A 20552-nucleotide genomic window follows, 5' to 3' on the forward strand; every position below is an offset into this window, starting at 1 on the left:
TGCCTGCAACTTCATCTCTTCCTGTCACTCAGTGATGGTGTGCATTTGTTTGAAACCTGAAGGTTATGTTATTCTGCACAGGTTCTTATACTGCATTTCCCAGCGTGGTATTTATACATCACTACCACAGCTACATATTGAGAAGGGTTTTTTTAGGGAGTTTAGAGTGGTGTTTTCTCTATACTCAAGTTACCAAAATAATATGAAGAATGAATTACCACTTGCAGCAACATGCCTAATGGAGACATTTTATTGCCATTTCCCCCAGGTTCTGTGGGCTTAACTTGATAATTAAAACATTCAACTCTGACAAGCCTTAACTATGGTAAAATAACAGATTCAGGAATTAAAGAAAAAAATACGGATTTAGAAACTGACAAAATGTATTAAATCGCAAAGAACCCAGTCTGTCAAAGCCAAATTGTTTTGGACTAAGCAATGTTAGGATATGGAGAAACAAACCAAAAATATCCTTTCCCTGCTAGGCAAGGTTAGAGAAAGGAGATAAACATTGCCATCCCCCAATTAGACCAACTTGCTTAACCCATAGTTGTTAAAACTTGGAGGTACAACTCTGGATAAATTTTGCTTTCTGTCAGGGCCTTTTACTCACTGGCCCCAGTAGAAATCAAAGCGGTAGGAATTTTAACTAATCCTCTTAAAAGAAATTATACCAAGAACGAACAAAACCAGGTTGTGATCCATCTAACCCTGTCCCCAGAATGCCTCCAATATTTCTCTGTCCTGCTTTTATGCAAGATACGAGAAATCACCAGTCTCCAGCAGAACCAAAGCAGCCCTCTTCTCTTTCCAACACTGACCAGTAGCTTTAACAGAGTTTTAAGTAGCCAGTTTCCCACAAAAACAATCAGTATCCTCTGTATAAGAGGGTTCTTCATGGGATTAAAAAGAGATTTTTTTTTTTTTTTGCCAGTCAGTGATTGCAGAACTGCGTTAATGAAGACTCCTTCTCCAAAGACTAAAAGGATAGCAACAAGCAGTCTCTTAAAGAACATCATGTCTTGAGCCACAGCAATTTCTCATTAATTCATAGAATCTTAAACCTGGCAATACGACAAAGCAGCCCCTGCCCTGTGAAAATTTCCCAGAGCTCTTAATTTTTTCCTCTATCTGTTGATTCACTGCAGAAGCCTCTATTTTGGCTGTTCTCACAATTCATACTACGCCAGGTGAAAAATCTTGCAAACATGTATATATTCATGGAGTTTAGCTGGGAAGCTGTCACAGAAGTAGCTACGATGCATAGATCAGTAGTTATGCAGGCCTAGTTTTTCCCAGTTAGGATATAAAATTGGTAGAGGATTGTTTGGGATTTTGAATTTACTATCTGACACCACTGAAAAGCAAAGCTTCTCCACTTCAACATAAAACTAAATGGGATTTGAAAGGAAGCTCAAGAATTTGTTGAATTGCATGGTTATTTAAGCCGAGTTCAAAAGTTGTATTTCCCAGCTCCCTCAGAGTTTAACAAAGGTTACCCTGACCAGGGGAAAGGGCAGATCTCTGTGTCCCGGATTGTTTATTTGTGGCCAAAACACCCCTATGAGGCAGCACTGAAAAGAACATAGAAGACAGCCATTTTTTGAGTGCATTAATTGACCAAAGGATGTCAGTCTTCGAGCATATGCAAAAATACCCCTTAGACATAACTCTATTAAGGCATTGGCATGGATTACAAGGTACACAGGAATCGAGATCTATCTTATCCCTGATTCTCTGGTCATTCCTTGAGACCATGCAGAGAAAAAAACCCAAATATATAAACAACAGGATGTCTTTAGGATAAACAGCACTTCATCAAATAACATCGCTCACCTCATGCTTCAAGCCAAATAAACTGCGCAGCTGCAGTAGGTACAGCACAGAGCTCTATGCGTTTTGCCTTCTGAGAGACAAAGTTTATTATTTAGGATTTGATTATGCAATAATGGCTTCACATAGCTTTTGGATTATAGGACTCGAGTCTCACTGGCCCAGACTACAGGCTGAGGGAACATCTACCTTATTGGGAATAGAGTAGCCAAATGTGCTGGAGTCAAATGAGTGGTCTACAGAGGTACTCAGCATTAGGCAAATTCTAGTTCTCCCACAGTCCTCTGGAGTTCCCTGTTGTTATTTGTGAGAATAAAGTCAGTAATGCTAAAAGCCTCATGCCAGATGTATTTCTACAGTTAGGAAACCCCCTGCAACAAAATGAATCAAATAATGAAATAGAAATGAATGTTGAAAACCTACTACTGGAATAAAGCAGTAACAACACCATAAAATATTTTTCCTGTAGAAAACTCCATCAGAACAGTCATATACCATGAAACCCATCGATTTCCACAAAAAGATATTGGAATACTCCATTAAAAATCCTGACCAGCTTGATCAGAAAACTCCTGGAAACTTAACAACACTGCTGTCACGTCTTATACAGACAGATTTGACTTAAAAAACATCATCACACCCCTGCAATCCCTAAATCACGCAAGCTTTTTTCATCATGACTTCAAAGTAGCTCTTCCAGTACTTTATTAAGGGAGCAAGTCCAGATCTTTCCAAACTACAAGCGAGGATAACGTGAATTGCCCAGCATCACAACACAGGTCAGTGGAAGAACTGGGTAACGTACCAGATCTACCATGTATAGGTTCAAGCCATGATAGACTATATCAGGCCTAGACTCTGAACTCCCAGCAAAGAATTGAATTCATAGATTAAAATAAGAAGATGAAGAAAAAGAGGAGTGGGAGGTGAAAGAATAATTTATTCTTGTACCTCCCACTAACAATCTTTAAACTTTGTACAGTGAGCAAATGCATAAGGATGACTTAATTTTCCTTTCCCTGGATTTCTTTAACCATATCCTACCTTTTCTTACTCTTCTTGTCTTTCGTTCCTCCCTCCCACCTCCCCCCTTATTTCATTAATTTTCCCTTACCAAGCCAAAGCTGAAAGTTAACACAGAATTTAATCCAACTCTTCATCTAACTGAGGACACAACAGGTCATAACACTCACTAAGCCTCTGCTGAGTATCTTGTTTTCCATCAGGAAAGGCTGAGTCATCCCTTAGACAAACCGCAGGCAGGGAAAGCTGTGCAAAACCACAGCTGGAGAACAGCATCCCACACCCAGAGGACAGGCAATCCAGCCGACACTTGGATTATGAAAAAACAAACCATGTTGCACTAGACACTTGAACACTTCAACAAATATTTGTTAATTGTGCTTCTGAATACAGACGCCTCCTAATTAAACATAGTAGCCCTCACATTGTACATATTTAACTAATAGCGTCTCATTATTTTGGTCATTATTTTTTCCTCCCATTTCAGGATTGTTGGAAAATTATTTCTCTTGCACATCCCTTAATATCAAACTTGTTACCTAATGTTATGACAACAGGAGGTGATTTTTCCATTTTCAAACAAAGAGACATGATCATGGACTTAATTAGTTTGCAATGATTTAATTAAAATTTGCAGAACAACAATGTACCTAATTAGAAGCACAATAATTACACCAAGGTACCTTTCCATCTTTGAAGGGACTATTAGTCATTGAGGTGGTATGTTTTGTAATTTAAGATCATCCTTACTTTCATTTTCTGATTAGTTAAGTGCAGTCATCGTCATGTTCAGGTAATTGCTTTATTAACTAGCTTAATTAAACTTCCTGTAAAACTGACAGCTACAGAGTTATTCTTCTTAATGTGTTGATGACAAAAACATTAACTAATTACATAGCACTCTTTACAGGCCTTACTTACCTCATAAGCTTAATTCATTAGTACTTTAAAGAGCTTTGAAAACTCTGACTGCAATATACTATGGAAGTGCTTTTGTATTGTCACAGTATTAAATAGAGCTGTTATACCCAGGAAACAGCAATTTCTCTTTACAAAGTTCTATAATATGGCAGAGAGTGTACGCAATTAAAGCCATTTGCATTTCAAGCAGTAATGAGAGACTTAGTGAAGTCGTTGACAAACCTAAAGCCCAGAGAGTTCAAAGTTAATAGGAAAGGGTGATAGAGGGTTTCTAAAGTTTCCAGAAATATAACAAAATTATGCAAGTCCAAAAAAATGCTAAGAAAAATTGCTGGAAACAGGGCATGAGGACTGAACAGATACAGGCCACATCCATGTTCAAATTTTGTCATGCACAAACACTGAATTGTTGGTGCGACTAAAGAATCCCATCGCTCAGAAGAATTAGTCCGTCATCTCGAAAACAAAACAAGAACAGAAAACCCACTGCACAGCATAGCCAAACATCTTCATCCCCTTCAACTTTAGCACTTGGGTGAAGCAGAGGCAAATAACCCAGATCAACAACAGAGACAAGTTTTGAAGACACTTCAGAAAAAGAACCAGAAAGGTTTAACGCCTAAAGGGTGGTAAGATTTTTCAAGCAGTACAACCACCACATATGAAGCTAAACCAACTTAAGATCCATCAAAGTACTCACTACCTTCTATCTCCTATTGTGCTAGTTTAGGTGACACTTTAAATCCATTGTAGCACAAGATCTGGGCATGGACCTCTCATAATTTTCAAAATTTTCCCCATTTACCTTTGTGTTGGAAGCCAACACCTTCGAATATTTTCCAATGGAAGATAAAAGAGAGAGATTCCTTTGACTAGCCCTCAATAAATTAGTTGAGAGGCTGAAGGCTTTGATGTATTTGGTGGAACTGAGAGACCAAGTTAAAAATCCTGAGCCTCTATCTAAATTGACCAGTAAGCTTAAACATGGTGGTTTATAGTTTAAATTTTTTCTTTTTCTGTGACCCTTGTATTATTGAGTGCTTTGGGTTGGATCACTTTCCCGTTTTATCAAGAAATTCTTGCCTCTAGGTCTACAATGTCTTTCTTCATGAAGAAAATTCTACTAATTAAAAAATAAAGTTGTCTTTGAGGAAAAGCCCTTCAGTTAGAAAACCTCAAGAAAGTCTGCCGCACTGACTTCCTGAGGATGCTTGGACCTGCTGTTAACCCAACACATTAACCTGAGTAAGGATCCATCATCCTGTTTCACTCTTTTCTTAACCCACAGTATCAGTTACTGAGCATCTCTAAAGACATCCAGGCACACCACCACATTGCAGTAGTGGTCCTCAAGAATATGCCACGTAGCCCGTATTTCTGCTGGGCCAATAACAGTTCCTCTGCTGCTCTGCAAATGGCTGCCTTCAGAGAATCCTAATCTCTTATAATTGAGGTGGATGGGCACAGTCAGTTCCCAGAATCACCAGCACTATAATTAACATAAGCAAAATGCTTTCTTTCAAAATGCAATCTCCGCAGAAAGCACTAGAACAAAGAGCATAACAATCTGAGGATTATCAAACAGTGCAAACCAGCAAGATGATAATGCTTTTGCTATTTTGCCATACAGCCTTTATGAATGGAAGATTTTATTATCCAGTCAGGAATGAGTAAGACATCATTTAAAACAACAACTAAAAATGCATTTTATGTTACTTTCCTGGAATTGAATCCTTAAAGATTTCTTGAAGTTTTCATAAGAAGAGAACAAATCAAAGTCCTCCACATTCCTCAAGCTCTGTTGAGCATCATTCCAGATCAAGTTCTGCAGTCTTAATTTTGCTTTAAGGTCTAAAACTAAACTTAAGGGGTAGAAACTAAAAATGCCAAGTAATGATATAAGGAATACTCAGAAACTGTTTAAAAAGAAATTTCTACCCTAGCCAAAGTTGAAATGGAAAAGGAATAGGGTCCTTTCTTAAAGAGCAGTACTCTGATGAACAGGAGTATGTTAGCTTCATTTTCAGCTCACCTTATCTAAAGATATGGATGCCTTCACTTTTGCATAAGAATCACATTAGTTCAGCCCTCCCATCCCTCAGCCTAGTATCCTGCCAAGTTGCAGACCCTTAAAAGTAAGAAAACTACAAAGGAGTAAAAGAAAGAGCAAATTGGGAACAGAACAAATCGGTCCTGCTGAACTACACCAATCATCCCAGCTTCTGGTCATGACTGGCTTAGGGACTCAGTGTGCTAGAGGTTTACCAGCCTGCAGTGGATCCATTCTCCATGGATTTGTATAAATCCCATTTATATCTTTGGCCTGCACAATACTGCGCTGCAGTGAATTTCACAATTTTATTTTGAGCTGAAAGAATAAAAATACTTCCTTTGTTTTGAAACTACTGACTTGCAATTTCATTAGATCTTGTATTATGAAGTACAACATTCCTTTTCTAATATTAGTCATAATTTCATGTAAAATAATGCTGAAATGTTCCAGTTAATTCTGCGCTTCCTTGCAGGTTCTACGCCTCTGACAGCTATTACTGCCCTTCTTTGAGCATTTTCTAGTTCTACCATGTCAGCTTTGAGATAAAGTGATGATAACTGAAGGCAATGAGAAGACCAGGCATTTACAGAGAAATATAATAATGTTTTGTGCTTGTTCTCAATTCCTTTTTTAACACTTTATTTGCATTTTTGCCTCACAGTGATCATTACAATGTCTTCTGAGAAACAGCCAGAATTATTCTGAGATCAAGTGGCTAAATTAGAGCCTGTGATGGATATATTTGGTTATTTTCTCTTAATGTGAATTACTGTGCATTTATTGACACCCAAGTTTCATCTGCATTTTATCAGTCAGTCATACTCCTGTTGTATCCTGTCCTTTTCATTCATTTCTACCTCAGCTAACAGTTCAAAGCATGGAAAGAGCAAAACCCAGTACAAACACTACCAAGAGTGTTGAACGGTAGCCCCCAGTCTCCAGTGGAATGCCTTGATGCTGTTCTGCCAGGCCACGAGCTATAAGCCCAAAGCCTGTGTCCCATCTAACCCCTGCTGCGCTGGCAGGGAAAGGCAAAAATCAAACTGAGCCAGGATGGATCAAAGTGCTGGTGTGCATGCGTATACTGCCTCTCTGCCTATGTGAGTAGATGGCCAATATACAATTTCAGAAGACTTTTTTCCCCCTGCAGAAATGTAGTGGCTACTCTCCATCTTTTGTTTACAAGCTTAGCACGAATCCTTTCATTTGCCCAGAATATCATTACATGTTCACCAAGCAGCTGATGCAGAGCCAGATAAGAATACATACATAGAAATGCAAAGCAGTGTGTTATTTGCCCACACTCAAATGTCTACCTTTTTGCATTTTCACAGTCAATACTAGAACATGCCAGCACTGCAGAGCCAGAAATAATACTTGCCAATAGCACTGCATGTGAAAGAAAATTATCAAAGAAAAGCTTTGATTTTGGAGACTTAAGGGCAAGAAAAAGGGATAACATTATCTGGTGAAAACTAATAGTGAATTTGAGGGAAGAAGTTGTATTCTGTTCATAAAAGATACCAGAAACCCATGATCATTCCTGACCATAAAAATGTTATTTGTTAGGACATTAAAATATACCATTTAGTTTTAATGGTCAGTCTAAAGTATTTTCAGCTCATTTACCAAAATTTGTCTTTTGAAATAAAAAAAATATAAAATAAAAATCAATGAAGCAGAGCTTTTCAAAGAAATTGTAGAGAGACAATGATGTTCTACAGGTTACTGTAATAACATACTCACAGATTTACAATGTACTGTATACAGCAAAGAACAATAGTACTGCTATAAGCATCTCCTTGATACTGCATAAACGTTAAGCAGCTGTATCCTTTCATGAGGACTGGATGTTACAGAAAGATTACCAATCAGCATGACACTAGAGGAGCCTTCAATCAAAAAAAAAAATTTAGAAAAAGCAACTACAAATATGCAATGCGACAAGCAATCGCTCCTGTGGAATGGTACCCAAAAAGCAGTAAAACCCTACTTTCCCCAGGCAGTGGTAAAGGAGGAAAAAATTTGTGGAAAAGAAGTTGCTGCACTTGAGAGACCAACAGGACACTGTAATTTTCAATTGCTAGGACAGGAGCAATTGATAGTTAAACACACAATAAATGAACATGAGATAAAGTTGCTTCAGAATAAATGTTTTAAAAGTCTCCTATAAAAAAAAAATACTTCTCAGACACAACTGGGAGGTAAGTCTTTGATAGTCAAGCATATCAGCAATGGGAATTGTTTGACGTCTTCATTATAGCTGTCAGGCTTATATCATGGTCACAATAGTTTGGTGAATTTATTACATTGGCAGAATTTCTGATGAAAACCATTTGGATCTTATGGCAAGAAACACAGAAGGTCAAAAAAAAAAAAGACTCAGAGCTAACAGAGATGCAGGTAAGATGCACAGAAATGAGCTCAACAGGATGACAGAATATGCAATAAAAGCTATTTACTACAGAATGTCTTATATACTCTCAAGACTTCAGGTGGAAAAAGTTGTTTTCAAAATAAGCCCCATTTTAATCCTAAATACCAGTGCTAAATTAGATCATTACGTACTCCTAGAAAATATTAAATAGTAGCTTGTTTAACAGGCAACTTGGAGCCCTTTTTCTGCAGTCTACGTGTGCAAGGATGAGAGAGTTTCTGCTGATTTGCTCCTTTGGCCATGTAAATCCTTCAGCCACAATAGAAGACATGCTTAAATGAATTAGCCATGGCACCATTTTAATATTTGTGTCCATTAGCGGATGAAGAATTCAAGCTGCCCAACTGAGAAGATAATGTAGCTGCAGAATCATCACCACTATTACAGCCCAGCAGAGAATTTCTGCCCCCCCCTCACTTTTTTTTTCCTGGATTTTGGGGGGAGCTATTTTTGGATTTTTTTACTGGTTGTCCAAACTCACCTTGCATGCAGGAAGAGAAGAAAACCTTAGGGGTATTCCCTGAACATGACTTCCAGTGACTGAAGCGCTGTTTATGGAACATGTATGCGAGACATGGAAGGCTCTATTTGGTAATGGGAGATCTGGACTGCTGAATGGCTCTGAAGCCAGCTTCTTTTATTGAGTCAAGCCCTAAGGTGACCATATTTTCAATACAACAATGAGCCAATTTATCCCCACTGGGTTTAAACAAATTGCAACATGTTACCCGTGCAGCCTAGGAAAAAAATTATTAAAAAAAAAAAAGTCAGAAAACAATGGTAGTGCCAAGTTATTTTACCATTTGGAGACCAAATCTTAAAAACAAGAACTATCCCCAAATCCTCTTGTCTGAACAAGCCAATCTGATCAAATGAGTTTTTTCTGTTGCATCATCAATATTGAAAGTGTTCTACCCTATTAGCATGAATAAGCTATTTAGAGAAACATGAATCATGAAAGTTATAAGATTCTGATTTGTCATTCTGATTTGCTGTTTGTCAAATATGTAAAAATCTACATTTAGCAGCACTTTTTACACAAAAATATTCCAAAACTAAAGTAGACGGTAATTTAATACCGCCTATTAATGAAAGCCATTTCATCTTCATACCGCAGCCTGGTTGACTACTACTGACAGAATTTCAGGTCCCTGAAGCAGAACTTACCTTGGTAGTATATGTATGTCCATCAGATCCACAGACAGCGTTGGCATGTGTCATGGGGCAAGGCTTGCATTTTACTATGTTAGCTGGTCCAGCCCAGTGCTTCTGGGCCAAGTTTCCTTTCTTTTGTCGAAGGCTGTAAAATAAGAGACACAAGGTTTTTTTGAACACACTTGTATAAAACAGAAGAATGAAAGCTTCTCTGAATAAGGCAAAGCAGGATTTTCAACACAGTGTTGATTTAAAGCAAGTAAATTAAATATAGCTCCTAACAATGCTTCTATAACATGGCATATTACAGCAGGCAATCTAAAGAGTCATAAATTGGTAGGCAGTCCTAGATTTACAATACTTGGCAGCTTCATTTGATTTATAACTACAAATGAATTCACTTAAGAACACAGCATTCTGCTGGACTACACGGCGTTTCTGGTGAAACAGGCAAGTAACGTTACATCAGGTTGTATTTAGAGACATCTTCACCAGGCCTTCTCTGAGTTGCCAAGTTACTGTTGAGGTAGCGACAATTTTAAAACAAAATCCTTTGAAAAACATTGCAATTTATATTATGCTTATAAAAAAATTAATGTATAAAAATCACCAAACAACTTTGTCATTGTACATGCAGTAGCCCTCTCTACATGCCAGCTACTGAACAGCTGCTCTTCTCGGACCAATCACGGTCCCCCAGGAATGCTATAAAGTAACAGAGAGCATCTCCAAATCTACAGATGCATTTGTACCATGGGAGTGACTGCAGTTGTCCTCAAGTCATGGACTACTCAATTACTACATTAAAAATGTCTATGAAAAAGACATCTGCTCAAAAAACTTATTGCAAAACATGTGCAATTGATTCTGATTAATGGCTCATTTTCCTGTCATAATGAACTACTTGACTGATCCAACATTAAGTAATTATCACCAGCCTACTGTTGTAAGCTGATTAAAAGTTTGCTTTAGAAACCACAAGTCAATGTTACAATGCAGATTCATTTTGGCCATGTGTACTTGTCTTTCACTTGAAAGCATTTACAAGGGAAAGCGAGGCATTGCATCAGCTTTGCTGGAGACTGTTAAGAAAAATAACTGCCATCTGTTCTCATACCACAGTAAAAAAAAAAAGATATAACAGTTCAGCTAGAAATACATTTCAATCCACCACTGAATGACTTCATCATAGTTTTAGAAAAATATATACAGATATTTTTTTAAAGCAATTTCACTACAGCTTGCAATTTGCTACACAATACTGACTCTGATGTAATGACACATTCAGCTGCTAAAATAATAAAAATTCTATTCTTTCATCTCAGTTCTAGTTTTCTTCAAGTCTAACCTTTGTCACAGTGATGACTAGTACTATTAAGAAGCTTGTGTCCACAGAAGGAATCCAATCATGATATCATACGCTATGAAAATAGAAGCCTAGTATTTAAGACTAAATTCCCTTGTTATTTTGAAGAAGTTTTCTTAATGCACAGAGCAGCTTTCCCTCTTTCAGATGCATTCTGCCTTGCAGAGTTACCATTATACCAGACGCTAAATGCTGCGGATGGGTGGTTACTTGGCTCTGAACCCCCAAATACAACTCTGCAGACATGCTCTCTTAGGCTAGAGCTGTACAAACCATTTATTTAAGTTTTCCAGAGTAACTGACTCTTCTGCAGCCCCCTTGCCTCCAACAATGCTTTGTTACCAAAATGTAATGATTATCTTATTTTCTCAAACTGTTTCCATTACAGGCATTTCTTTTGTCTTTTCAGCTTGACAAGAAAATTTCCTCGTTCACTTGACTTACAGTCCCACACTTCTAGAAATGCACAAACTCAGAGTCAAAAATATGTTTGGATGTAGTCCTGTAGATACTGATGAGCAGAGACCGGAGACAGATGTGAAAGGTGCTGTGCTTCTCCTTTGGGGACTGCAGAAGGACAGATCATGGCACAAAGCAGACTTGTTACCTTTTCACAGACTTTGATTTCCACAATCTCAAAAGGCAGACCCTCGTCTATATGTAAAATTGTTAAGAAGAAAGTTTTAGGATGAGTTATAGAAAAACATCTAAGAAATGCTAAACTTGAAGTGTATGATTTAGTGCCATCGTCATCAAAGCCATTAGTCACAAAGCACACAGGATGGAGATGAGCGACTGAACTAATGAGCACCTCATCAAAATTAAATACAGATTGGAGTTCTTAGCTAGACTGATGCCTAACAAATGACAGGATCTTGAGGCTCTGAGCGACAAGTATAAAATACATTGTACAGCATTTGCAGACCAAACTACATTCAGGCATTTTACACTACAACCCTAAAAGACAAGTCCACTCCAGACACGGCTGCTTGTCCCTCTCTGCATAGCCTTACACCCCCAGCTCTTACTTTCTTTAATCCTACCTTGGTCCCTTGAAGACTGCTATTGCAAAGCCAGTTTCTATTGGAAGAGTTTTTTGGAGCTAATAATGATTTCTACCCTCACTTTAAAAAAAAAAAAGTAATTTAATTTGTCCATTTCAAGTCATTTCAGCAGCTCATCAAGCCTGGTGGCCCCTTCCATCACTTTACTGAGAGTAAAAAGAACATGCACAGCCTTAGGCCTAAGCTCTGTTCTCACTGCAGCTGCTTTGAAGCCAACAGCAAGCCATGTGTGTAAAAGCAGAGCCTCCCCCTTAGCTAGGAACTATAATGGTTTCACCTGAGCTTGATTTGCAGTGAGTGTTTCACTTACTGATCCTGAAAGAAACATTATTCTCTCTCCCCCCTCCCCCCCCCCCCCCCTTCAACTTCAGGATCTTCTTTGGTTAAGAAGAAGAAATTTATTCTCTTGAAGAGAGTGCTATTTAATAACAAGAAGTCACAGTGGATTACATCTCAAGGCATTTTATTCTTTTGAAAAGAAAAAGTTAACAATTTTAGTAGCACTTCGTACAATGTGCATAACGAGGCAGGGGATTGCTGCAAGACACCTGCAGCAATCCTAACTTCTGCATGTGTGATGTGATGAGCAGCACAGGACAGCAGCCATTTTAGTTGCAAGAAACAATCTGGGTTTCAAAAATGAATATATACTTTTTGAGCTACAGTTTTGTCAGAAACAATAGTGCGAAGCATCACTGTATTTGAAGCAAGTAAAAAAATAATTACTGTCAGCTTGGCCAAGCGAGCAATAGCTGAAAGTTTTAACTGGATGCCCTGATTCCACACCCTTGCCAAAAATACAGATAAGCACCTATTTCCTAGGGAGAACATCTATTTTCCAAAAGTAAACATGTATTTTTCTGGAGCACTATTTTGAGAGGCTAGATAAGACTTTTGGAAGCTTTTCAATCCTATAACCCCTAACACCACATCAAACATCCAAACAAACAAATTAAAACCCAGACAAGAATATTGGCTGCCATAAGCAGCCAGCCAGCAAATCCCTTCTCAATGGAAATGCACGTTCACATACTCTGGGAACATGTTTTGCTATGCTAATTATCTTGTTTTAGAATAAATATGTCAGGAGCAAGCCAGGCCAAAGCAAATGAGGCCTTATTTTTTTTCTGACAACTTAACCAACTTTAATCCTGCTTTAAGACTCAGAGTTGAAAGGATCTACTACAAATCATGAGAAAATAACAACTGTTGAGAAAGAACAAAACAGAAACTCCCCACTGGGGTAAAAGTGTGCCACAGTTACAAGGACAAGAAGGCCAAGTATTTTCAATGTTCTAGAAGCAAACAGACACAAATGTCTTGCTCAAGTATTAAGACTTACAGGCAAACCCTGCCTGCTTTTGCTTTTCAGACTGGTAAACCGATGCACCGAAAGGTGTAAGATTTAAGGAGTAGTTAAGTTTTACAGAATTCAGCCTCTTAACATTTTAATGCATAAAGAAATTTTAGTGGTTTAAAACATTCACACTTCACCACAGGGAGAACATACACTGACTCAACTTCATTACTCATTACAGAGACATACGACTTACCACATACTGTGAAAATACAGGGAGACTACATCTGTTTTGCTCGCACAGGAACAGGGAGAATGCAGCAGGGTTTCCAGATGCCACCAGCCAGATGCTAGGACCGTACGCGGCAGCTCTGGCCAGCCCCGCTGCACAGCCTGCCCCAGAGCCACAAACGCACAGGTCTTCCAAGCACAACGCTCCGGCTGTGGAAGAGGGAGCTCAGAAGGTCTAGAAAACCTGGCTCCACCCAAGATTTTAAGGCTTCCAGGTGCACCCTGGGGAGCCAGAAGCTCGTCCCCAACGAGAGCTGGTGTGTGCAGCTGGCAGCTTTGCCCCAGCTGGCAGCCCCAGGGATGCGAATCACTGAGCCTCATCCCACCTGGCTGGGGACTCGGGGATGCTCCTGGCTGGGAGCACCGGCTCTTGGCACTGAGACAGCCTGCAAGGGGCGTTTGAACTCTGCCTTTGATTCAGCAAAAGTTTATCAAACCCAGTGCCTCAAACAAAATATCGCACATTGAGTCATATTTTTTTTCCAAAAAATCCACAGCCTTAATTCCTGACCAGCTCTCTGAGTGGACGATATGGGCTGTGCCGTTCAGGGATCTCCACACCTTTGCTTATAACGATTCTCTCCAGTACGGCACAGAAGAGCATATATGGAAAAAAATTTTGGCAAAGCCAGAGGCCAAAATAAAGTCACTTGCACAAAAATTATGTTTTGTTTATTTACATTTAAAATTGGTTTTATTTACATTTAATTTTAAATTTTACACAGGTCCTAGAACTATGAATAATTTCATTTTTATTTGTCTTGAAATACTCTTGGAAAAAAATGGAATTTTAAAATATTTTAAACTAGTATTTTAAAAAAGAATAATTTATCTTTTAGGGTGAAACCTGGAGGGCATCACCATACAGCATCACAACCACACCATAGGAAGTGAGAGTGGATATGAAATGGGTAAGCTTAGTTTCACCCAATACTTCCAAACTACTGCACAAAGTTCATTTTCTTACCATTTACTGAGCTAACTGATAGATCTTAATTAATTTACTTATTGAGAAGACAATGATCTCTTAGTCTCTGCTCTGCAGTTGATTTCTCTTGTCGATGGAGTCTCTAGGTGAAGCTGTGGTAAATATAGTACAATATGATTAGGTGGTCTATAAAGACATGAAATTAAAAATGGGACCTCATAAATTTGATACCGAATGTGCAAATTGAGAGTATCTATGTTCAATTTTGAGACAACAGCTTATCAGAAAACATGGGCATATTATATTTTAATAAGCTGTATAATATTGCTACATCAGATAATGACTATAACTCAGAAAAACAATTGAGAAATTTTAATATAATTTAAAATGGCAAATTATATCAACTTTTTTTGTTTCAATTAATATTTGTCTTATCACTGCCAGCTAGAAACAGCCAAAATATCAACAGATTTCATAAGCAAGACCAATTCTGTGCTTTTATGTAGCTATATTTGATCGTCCAAGTGCAAATTCAATTGAAGCTGTACATGAACTTTAGCATTAGTAAAGATATAAAATACACTAGAATTCAGACGTTTCATCCAGAAGAAAATTAACAACATTAAGAGTATCTTACTCCTCTTCAAGACTAGTTATTCCCAAATGCACATACAGGAAGCAGATTAAGCATTGATGGTTTTAGTGCAATTACAAATTAGGCTCCTTTGAATACAAGTTGGCAGGCTGTTATTTTGAAAGTCCTGCCAAAGTTTTGGGAGGAAGGAGACAATAAGTAGAAGTTCCTCCTTAGTACTTTAGAACCTTTTTAATAATTTTTACTGGACAAGAAAAAGACACTTCTTTACCCAAAGGAGTTTTTGTTAGATGAATTTTCAAAGGTCTGCTGCAAATAATGGCAGAAAGTTTCTCAAAAAAACCCCAACAAACAAGTTACACAATTTCTTCTAACAGAAAGTATCAGGTAAGCAAAATAGAGAGATTGGTATTGTCTCTTCTTGTTCTTGAAGTTACTGTGTCAGTGACATTACACAAGCATAGAATTTGGCTCAATACACGTTGCAATTACTTGCTACGCTCACCTCTGTGTTTCTGCTGCCTAAAATACTACAACTGCTTACTTCAGGTCCTGTCTGAATAATATTGAGCTGGTCAGGAATTTTTTGATAAAAGAGGCTTTAAATACAAAATACTAACCTGACAAACCCAAATTATTTCATGGAGATAAATTGGTGTTACTGAACTTCTAATGACATTGCCACTGGAGGTCTAGATGGTGGTGTGCCAGTTTATCTCAGGCTGCAAGTGACCTTGAGGTCCCAAGGTTGGGGCTTGCAGATGCCTTGACACGTGAAGTGCTGCAGGGACAGAAATTCATGTTCCTATTTCCTCTGCTGTCCTGGTTTCAGCTGGGATAGAGTTAACTGTCTTCCTAGTAGCTGGTACAGTGCTATGTTTTGAGTTCAGTATGAGAAGAATGTTGATAACACTGATGTTTTCAGTTGTTGCTCAGTAGTGTTTAGACTATAGTCAAGGATTTTTCAGCTTCTCATGCCCAGCCAGGGCACAAGAAGTTGGCACAGGACACAACCAGGGCACCTGACCCAAACTGGCCAACGGTGTATTCCATACCAGGTGACGTCCCATCTAGTTTAGGAACTGGGAAGTGGAGGCAGGGAATCGCTGCTCGGGGACTGGCTGGGTGTCGGTCGGCGGGTGGTGAGCAATTGCCCTGCGCATCATTTGTACATTCCAATCCTTTTATTACTACTGTTGGCATTTTATTAGTGTTATCATTATTAGTTTCTTCTTTTCTGTTCTATTAAACCGTTCTTATCTCAACCCAGGAGTTTTACTTCTTTTCCTGATTTTCTCCCCCATTCCACTGGATGGGGGGGGAGTGAGTGAGCAGCTGCGTGGTGCTTAGTTGCTGGCTGGGGTTAAACCACGACATCTGCTCTAAAGGCAGAAGTCTTCAGACTTCTCAGAGCTCTGGTCCTAGTTGGGCTGATTGCATGGAAGACCGTCTCTTTCAGAGACCTCTTCCATTGCAGCAAAAGCAATCTCACCATCCTCAGGGTTTGCAGGTTCCCTGGGAGGCAAGCTGGAGTTAGGCACCCACAGGTGGGCCAAGCCACCGCAAGGATTCTCCATATAACCTGTGTTGTGTGCATTAGCTTTCAATTATAGCTCACATGGAGACATTCCTCAAGATTAGGATTAACTTCATCCACCTTTCTTTCTTTCTAGAGGTTATATCAAACCAAAATTCTGAATGTCACATAATACTACTTATCAATCACGTCCTACTGAAATAAGATTAAAAAGTGCAGTGCACCAAAGCAGGTACCAAGTATTTCTGCTTCCTGAGAAGTTGGAATGAGCTCTGACAGAGCGAACTTAAATGGTTTCCTGAAGCTGGAACAATTCACTGTGGGAAGAGTTTAAAATGTACTGCCTGTACCTTCTCTATGCCTTGTGCACAGTTTGTTCTTGTCTCCCTGAAGGAAGCTTATCACACTAAAGATAAACCCAGCAGTGCCTGGCTGTTTCTATCTTTCCTTTGCATAAGCTGTTCCTCTTGTTCTTGAGGAAAAGAATGACAGAGCTGAAATTTGCCAGTATAAATGGCAATGCTTTCTTCTCTCTTTGTATAATTTTTGTATTCTGTTTATCAGAGCTAGGAGTTTGGCCTCATTTTTACAACCTTTCATATTTTTCACAAGAGCTGTATATACCTTGAGCCACTACCAGTCAAGCTATGCGAAGAAAACAGTCTACGCTTATTACCTTGAAAAAAAAAGGATACTAAGCTTTTGAATTAGACACAGACTCCTTATTTAATACAAACACTGTAAAATGAGAACAGACATATGATTAGAGTAATTTTTCTACCTGGAATTTACACCTTCACATACAAAGAATAATAACATGCAGAGCTGCTTTGCATTTCAGCATCATCCCATTGGACTTAGATACTACCACTTTGATTTCATTATTCAAAGAAATAATTTCAACTATCTGATTGTACTAAGGCTGTTGATTACTTTCTCTTGCTCCCCAACCAATCTGACTTAAAAGAGCCATAAGAAATAAAAGGCCTCTACTCACCGTACTTCGGTAGATGTGCAAAGATTCTTAATGGGGCATGGTGGTGACTGGGGATGTTTCTGGCAGAATGAGGCTTGTTCAAGACTTTCTCCCACAGTAAATGGATAGGCTACTTGCTTGCTGTTCTTTCAAACAATGACACTGATGAGATTATATTGGGAATTAAATCTGTCCATTGCTGGGGAGAACCAGCAGCCACAGGACTATTCTCAGAAAGCAGGGTGTACTCAGAAGATAGATTTGGAGATGAAAAATTTAGGAAAGAGTGAAAAGGAAAATCTTGACTGTTGAGGTGAAAGTGTATCAGGTGTCATTCCAATGGAATGAAAAATAGGTATTTCCAAGGGAAGAGGAAGAGTCAAGGAAGAGTCAAGCCTCTATTTCTCACCAACAGTAAGAAGGCAGTATAAAAATAAGCATGGGGAAAACAATGTACCAGGAGGAACTTGTCAGCTAGATATAGGGAAGGCTGAAAGTTTTGGTATAGAAGTATGTTTTGCAAGAAAAAAACCTGACACATCTTGCAAGGAAAACGCTCTGAAGATTCTTGCATGAATCCTACTAGGTCCAGTTAGCAACCAACTCTTGCAGAGGTCTTGGGGCCCAGGGTGCTCAAAGTTATTGGTTCTGCAAGGTGAAGGGATCTTTATACTTTTTATTTTCTTACAGGCTTTAAAGAAACAGAGGATTTGGAAAAGCTGACATAGATTCCGAGGACCTAGAGGGTCAGAAAAACTGTAGTCTGTTAGACTGACTGATTCGATAGAACTGTTGCAGGTTAATTCCTGAGATCCAGCAACACTGCTTCTGAGTCAGAGAAACCCCCGAGTGCATCTACTTGAGCAAGGCCCATCAAACAACAGCAAGGTCTATGTCGAAACAGCTGTAATATGGCATTTAAATATGGATACTGTTAAACTTCCAAGACAACTCTTTCTGCACAATATCAGGATCTCCCAGTACAAGTATCCTTCTGAGATGTTAGTACCTGGCCCTACTTATTCCCAGACTAAAAATTATAAGATTGTTCTTATAGGTCATTAAAGAAGCACATGGATTTCTGCCTTTGGGCACTTTAATACATAAAAATGGTGTTTGAAAGGTCTCCTTACATTCTTAGCTAACAGATTATTGTTCTTACAGGCGATTTATTTTTGCATCTAAATTCTTAATGATTTGCAACTTTTAGACCTAATACATATGCTCCACAGCTGCACAGATATGAAAACTGGCCAGGTACACAAAGGAAAAGAATCAAAACAAGAAATCCACACAAACATACAATCCTAGTGTTTTTAAAAGTCATTATGCTCTTCTGAATAAATAACACAGCTTCTAAACTCTGTCTGTTCTCATGAATTTTCATAAGAGAATTACTTTCCTTTTCATCGTTATTTTTATACTAACATAAAAAGGAATCTCAGACACCAAACTATGTAAAAATAAAATGAAGTGCCTTGAATTTCAAAGGAGGAGGGGAGGTAGCAGGAAGTTCATAATTAAAGCTGAAATCTTCTCTAGTGCTCCTCAGTTTGTAGTAATCCTCAGCAGCCACTTCTGAACCCTGGATTTTGCATGCTCTGTGAGATGCTGTAACTTGGCACAGAGTGCTTAAAGGTGAAGTGTGGAGCAAATTTAATACTTTTGTTGGCATTGGCTTGCTTTCCTTCCTTCTGTGACAGCCTGTGTGTTTTTTCCCTGTTACCAGAAAAGAATACTTTTTAAGAGGATGAAGGTACCTTTTCTCTGCCCAGGTTCTGAATGTTTTTTGATATTAAAATATTGTATTGATCAGGTCTGCCTCCTCCTGCTGGCAGAGCTTGCCAAGATCTCCAAGGAAGCTGAATTGCTGATGGCATGTGAGATTAATCTGAGCTGTCACATTTGTTTGGGAAGGAAAGCTGATCCTCACTCGCTGTGGCCTGTTTCATGCAATTAGACAGCTCCAAAATTGTTTTCACCGAATCTGGCAGAGCAGTCATTTTCCACCATTTCCCTGCTACAGCTCATATTTCTAGTTACAATGTTGAATGCTGTGTGGCTGAGTAGCTGTGCAAAGAGAAAGGTGCAAGTTACTTGGTAAGGCTACAAATCATGGCAGATTTCTTGGCAGCATTTAATAACACCGGGGAGTTCCGACATGACTGATGAACCTCCCAGAAGCTGTGGATAGACAAGCTTTAAAAGGGTCCTCATTCTCGGCCAAATGCAGGGGTCTGTCAAGTTTAATGCCACCAAAACTCCACTGCCTCATGACTCTGCAGACATTCAGCTGCTTGGCAGAATGAAACTGTTGGGAGAAACTAGTGGGCTGAAATAGGTGGCAGACCCACACTGGGATCTTTATCAGCTCTATGTCCTTCAGGATGGTTTATAACCTGGCCTTATTTACTCTGGCAACGGCAGCAGTTCAGTCACATGCAACACATTCCTTACTTCTACACTCCAAAAGGCCCTACTGCCCCAAAAGTGTGAGTTTGTTTTTTTTCTGAAGCAAAAAGGTTCAGAAATCTTATTGTCACTTTGCAACTGCAGGGGAAAAATCAATGACCCCCCCCCAAACAAGCATCCTTAGACAGCTCAGCCGCGTTCTGCTTCATTATGTTGATTTTGCTTTTCCTAAGGCAAATAACATGCAATCCTCACAAAAATTGACATATTGCTGGTAGGGATGAGAAAGTAAATGCATTTTAAAAAATATAGTAATAATTCTTGCCCCTAAGGCACTAAACCAAATGTTTCTTTTTAAAAATGACTGCACGGTACTTCTGTTGTGTGAATACTTGCAACCATGGTACAAACAATCAGTTACAAGCTGTGCTAGCAAAATATTTGCCCCTTCTGACACATTTTATTATGAGAGAGGCTTATTAAATTCTCAAGAAGGCTACAGAAGATTAAGCTGTTGAGGATTTTTTACAATTAGCATCCATTGCCTAACAAGTCATATATGATTTCTGAATAGAATTGGCTTGTCAAACAACAGACAATTAAAAAAACAAAACAATCCCAAAGCCACATCCAGGGTGTAGTCAAAATCCACTATTCAAGGTTG

The 20552-nt window shown here is 38.8% G+C and overlaps 1 protein-coding gene across 1 annotated transcript in view; it reads right to left on the reverse strand.

Annotated features, from left to right (window-relative positions):
• SPOCK1 (SPARC (osteonectin), cwcv and kazal like domains proteoglycan 1) overlaps positions 1–20552 on the reverse strand; it is a 325307-nt gene that overhangs the window by 94389 nt on the left and 210366 nt on the right. The window contains exon 5 of the mRNA XM_069773050.1: positions 9435–9567. Coding sequence (XP_069629151.1) covers positions 9435–9567 — 133 coding nt within the window. The remainder of the gene's footprint in view (positions 1–9434; positions 9568–20552) is intronic.

Source organism: Haliaeetus albicilla, chromosome 27 (genome assembly GCF_947461875.1).
Source record: "Haliaeetus albicilla chromosome 27, bHalAlb1.1, whole genome shotgun sequence".
In the NCBI taxonomy this organism is placed as follows: domain Eukaryota; kingdom Metazoa; phylum Chordata; class Aves; order Accipitriformes; family Accipitridae; genus Haliaeetus; species Haliaeetus albicilla.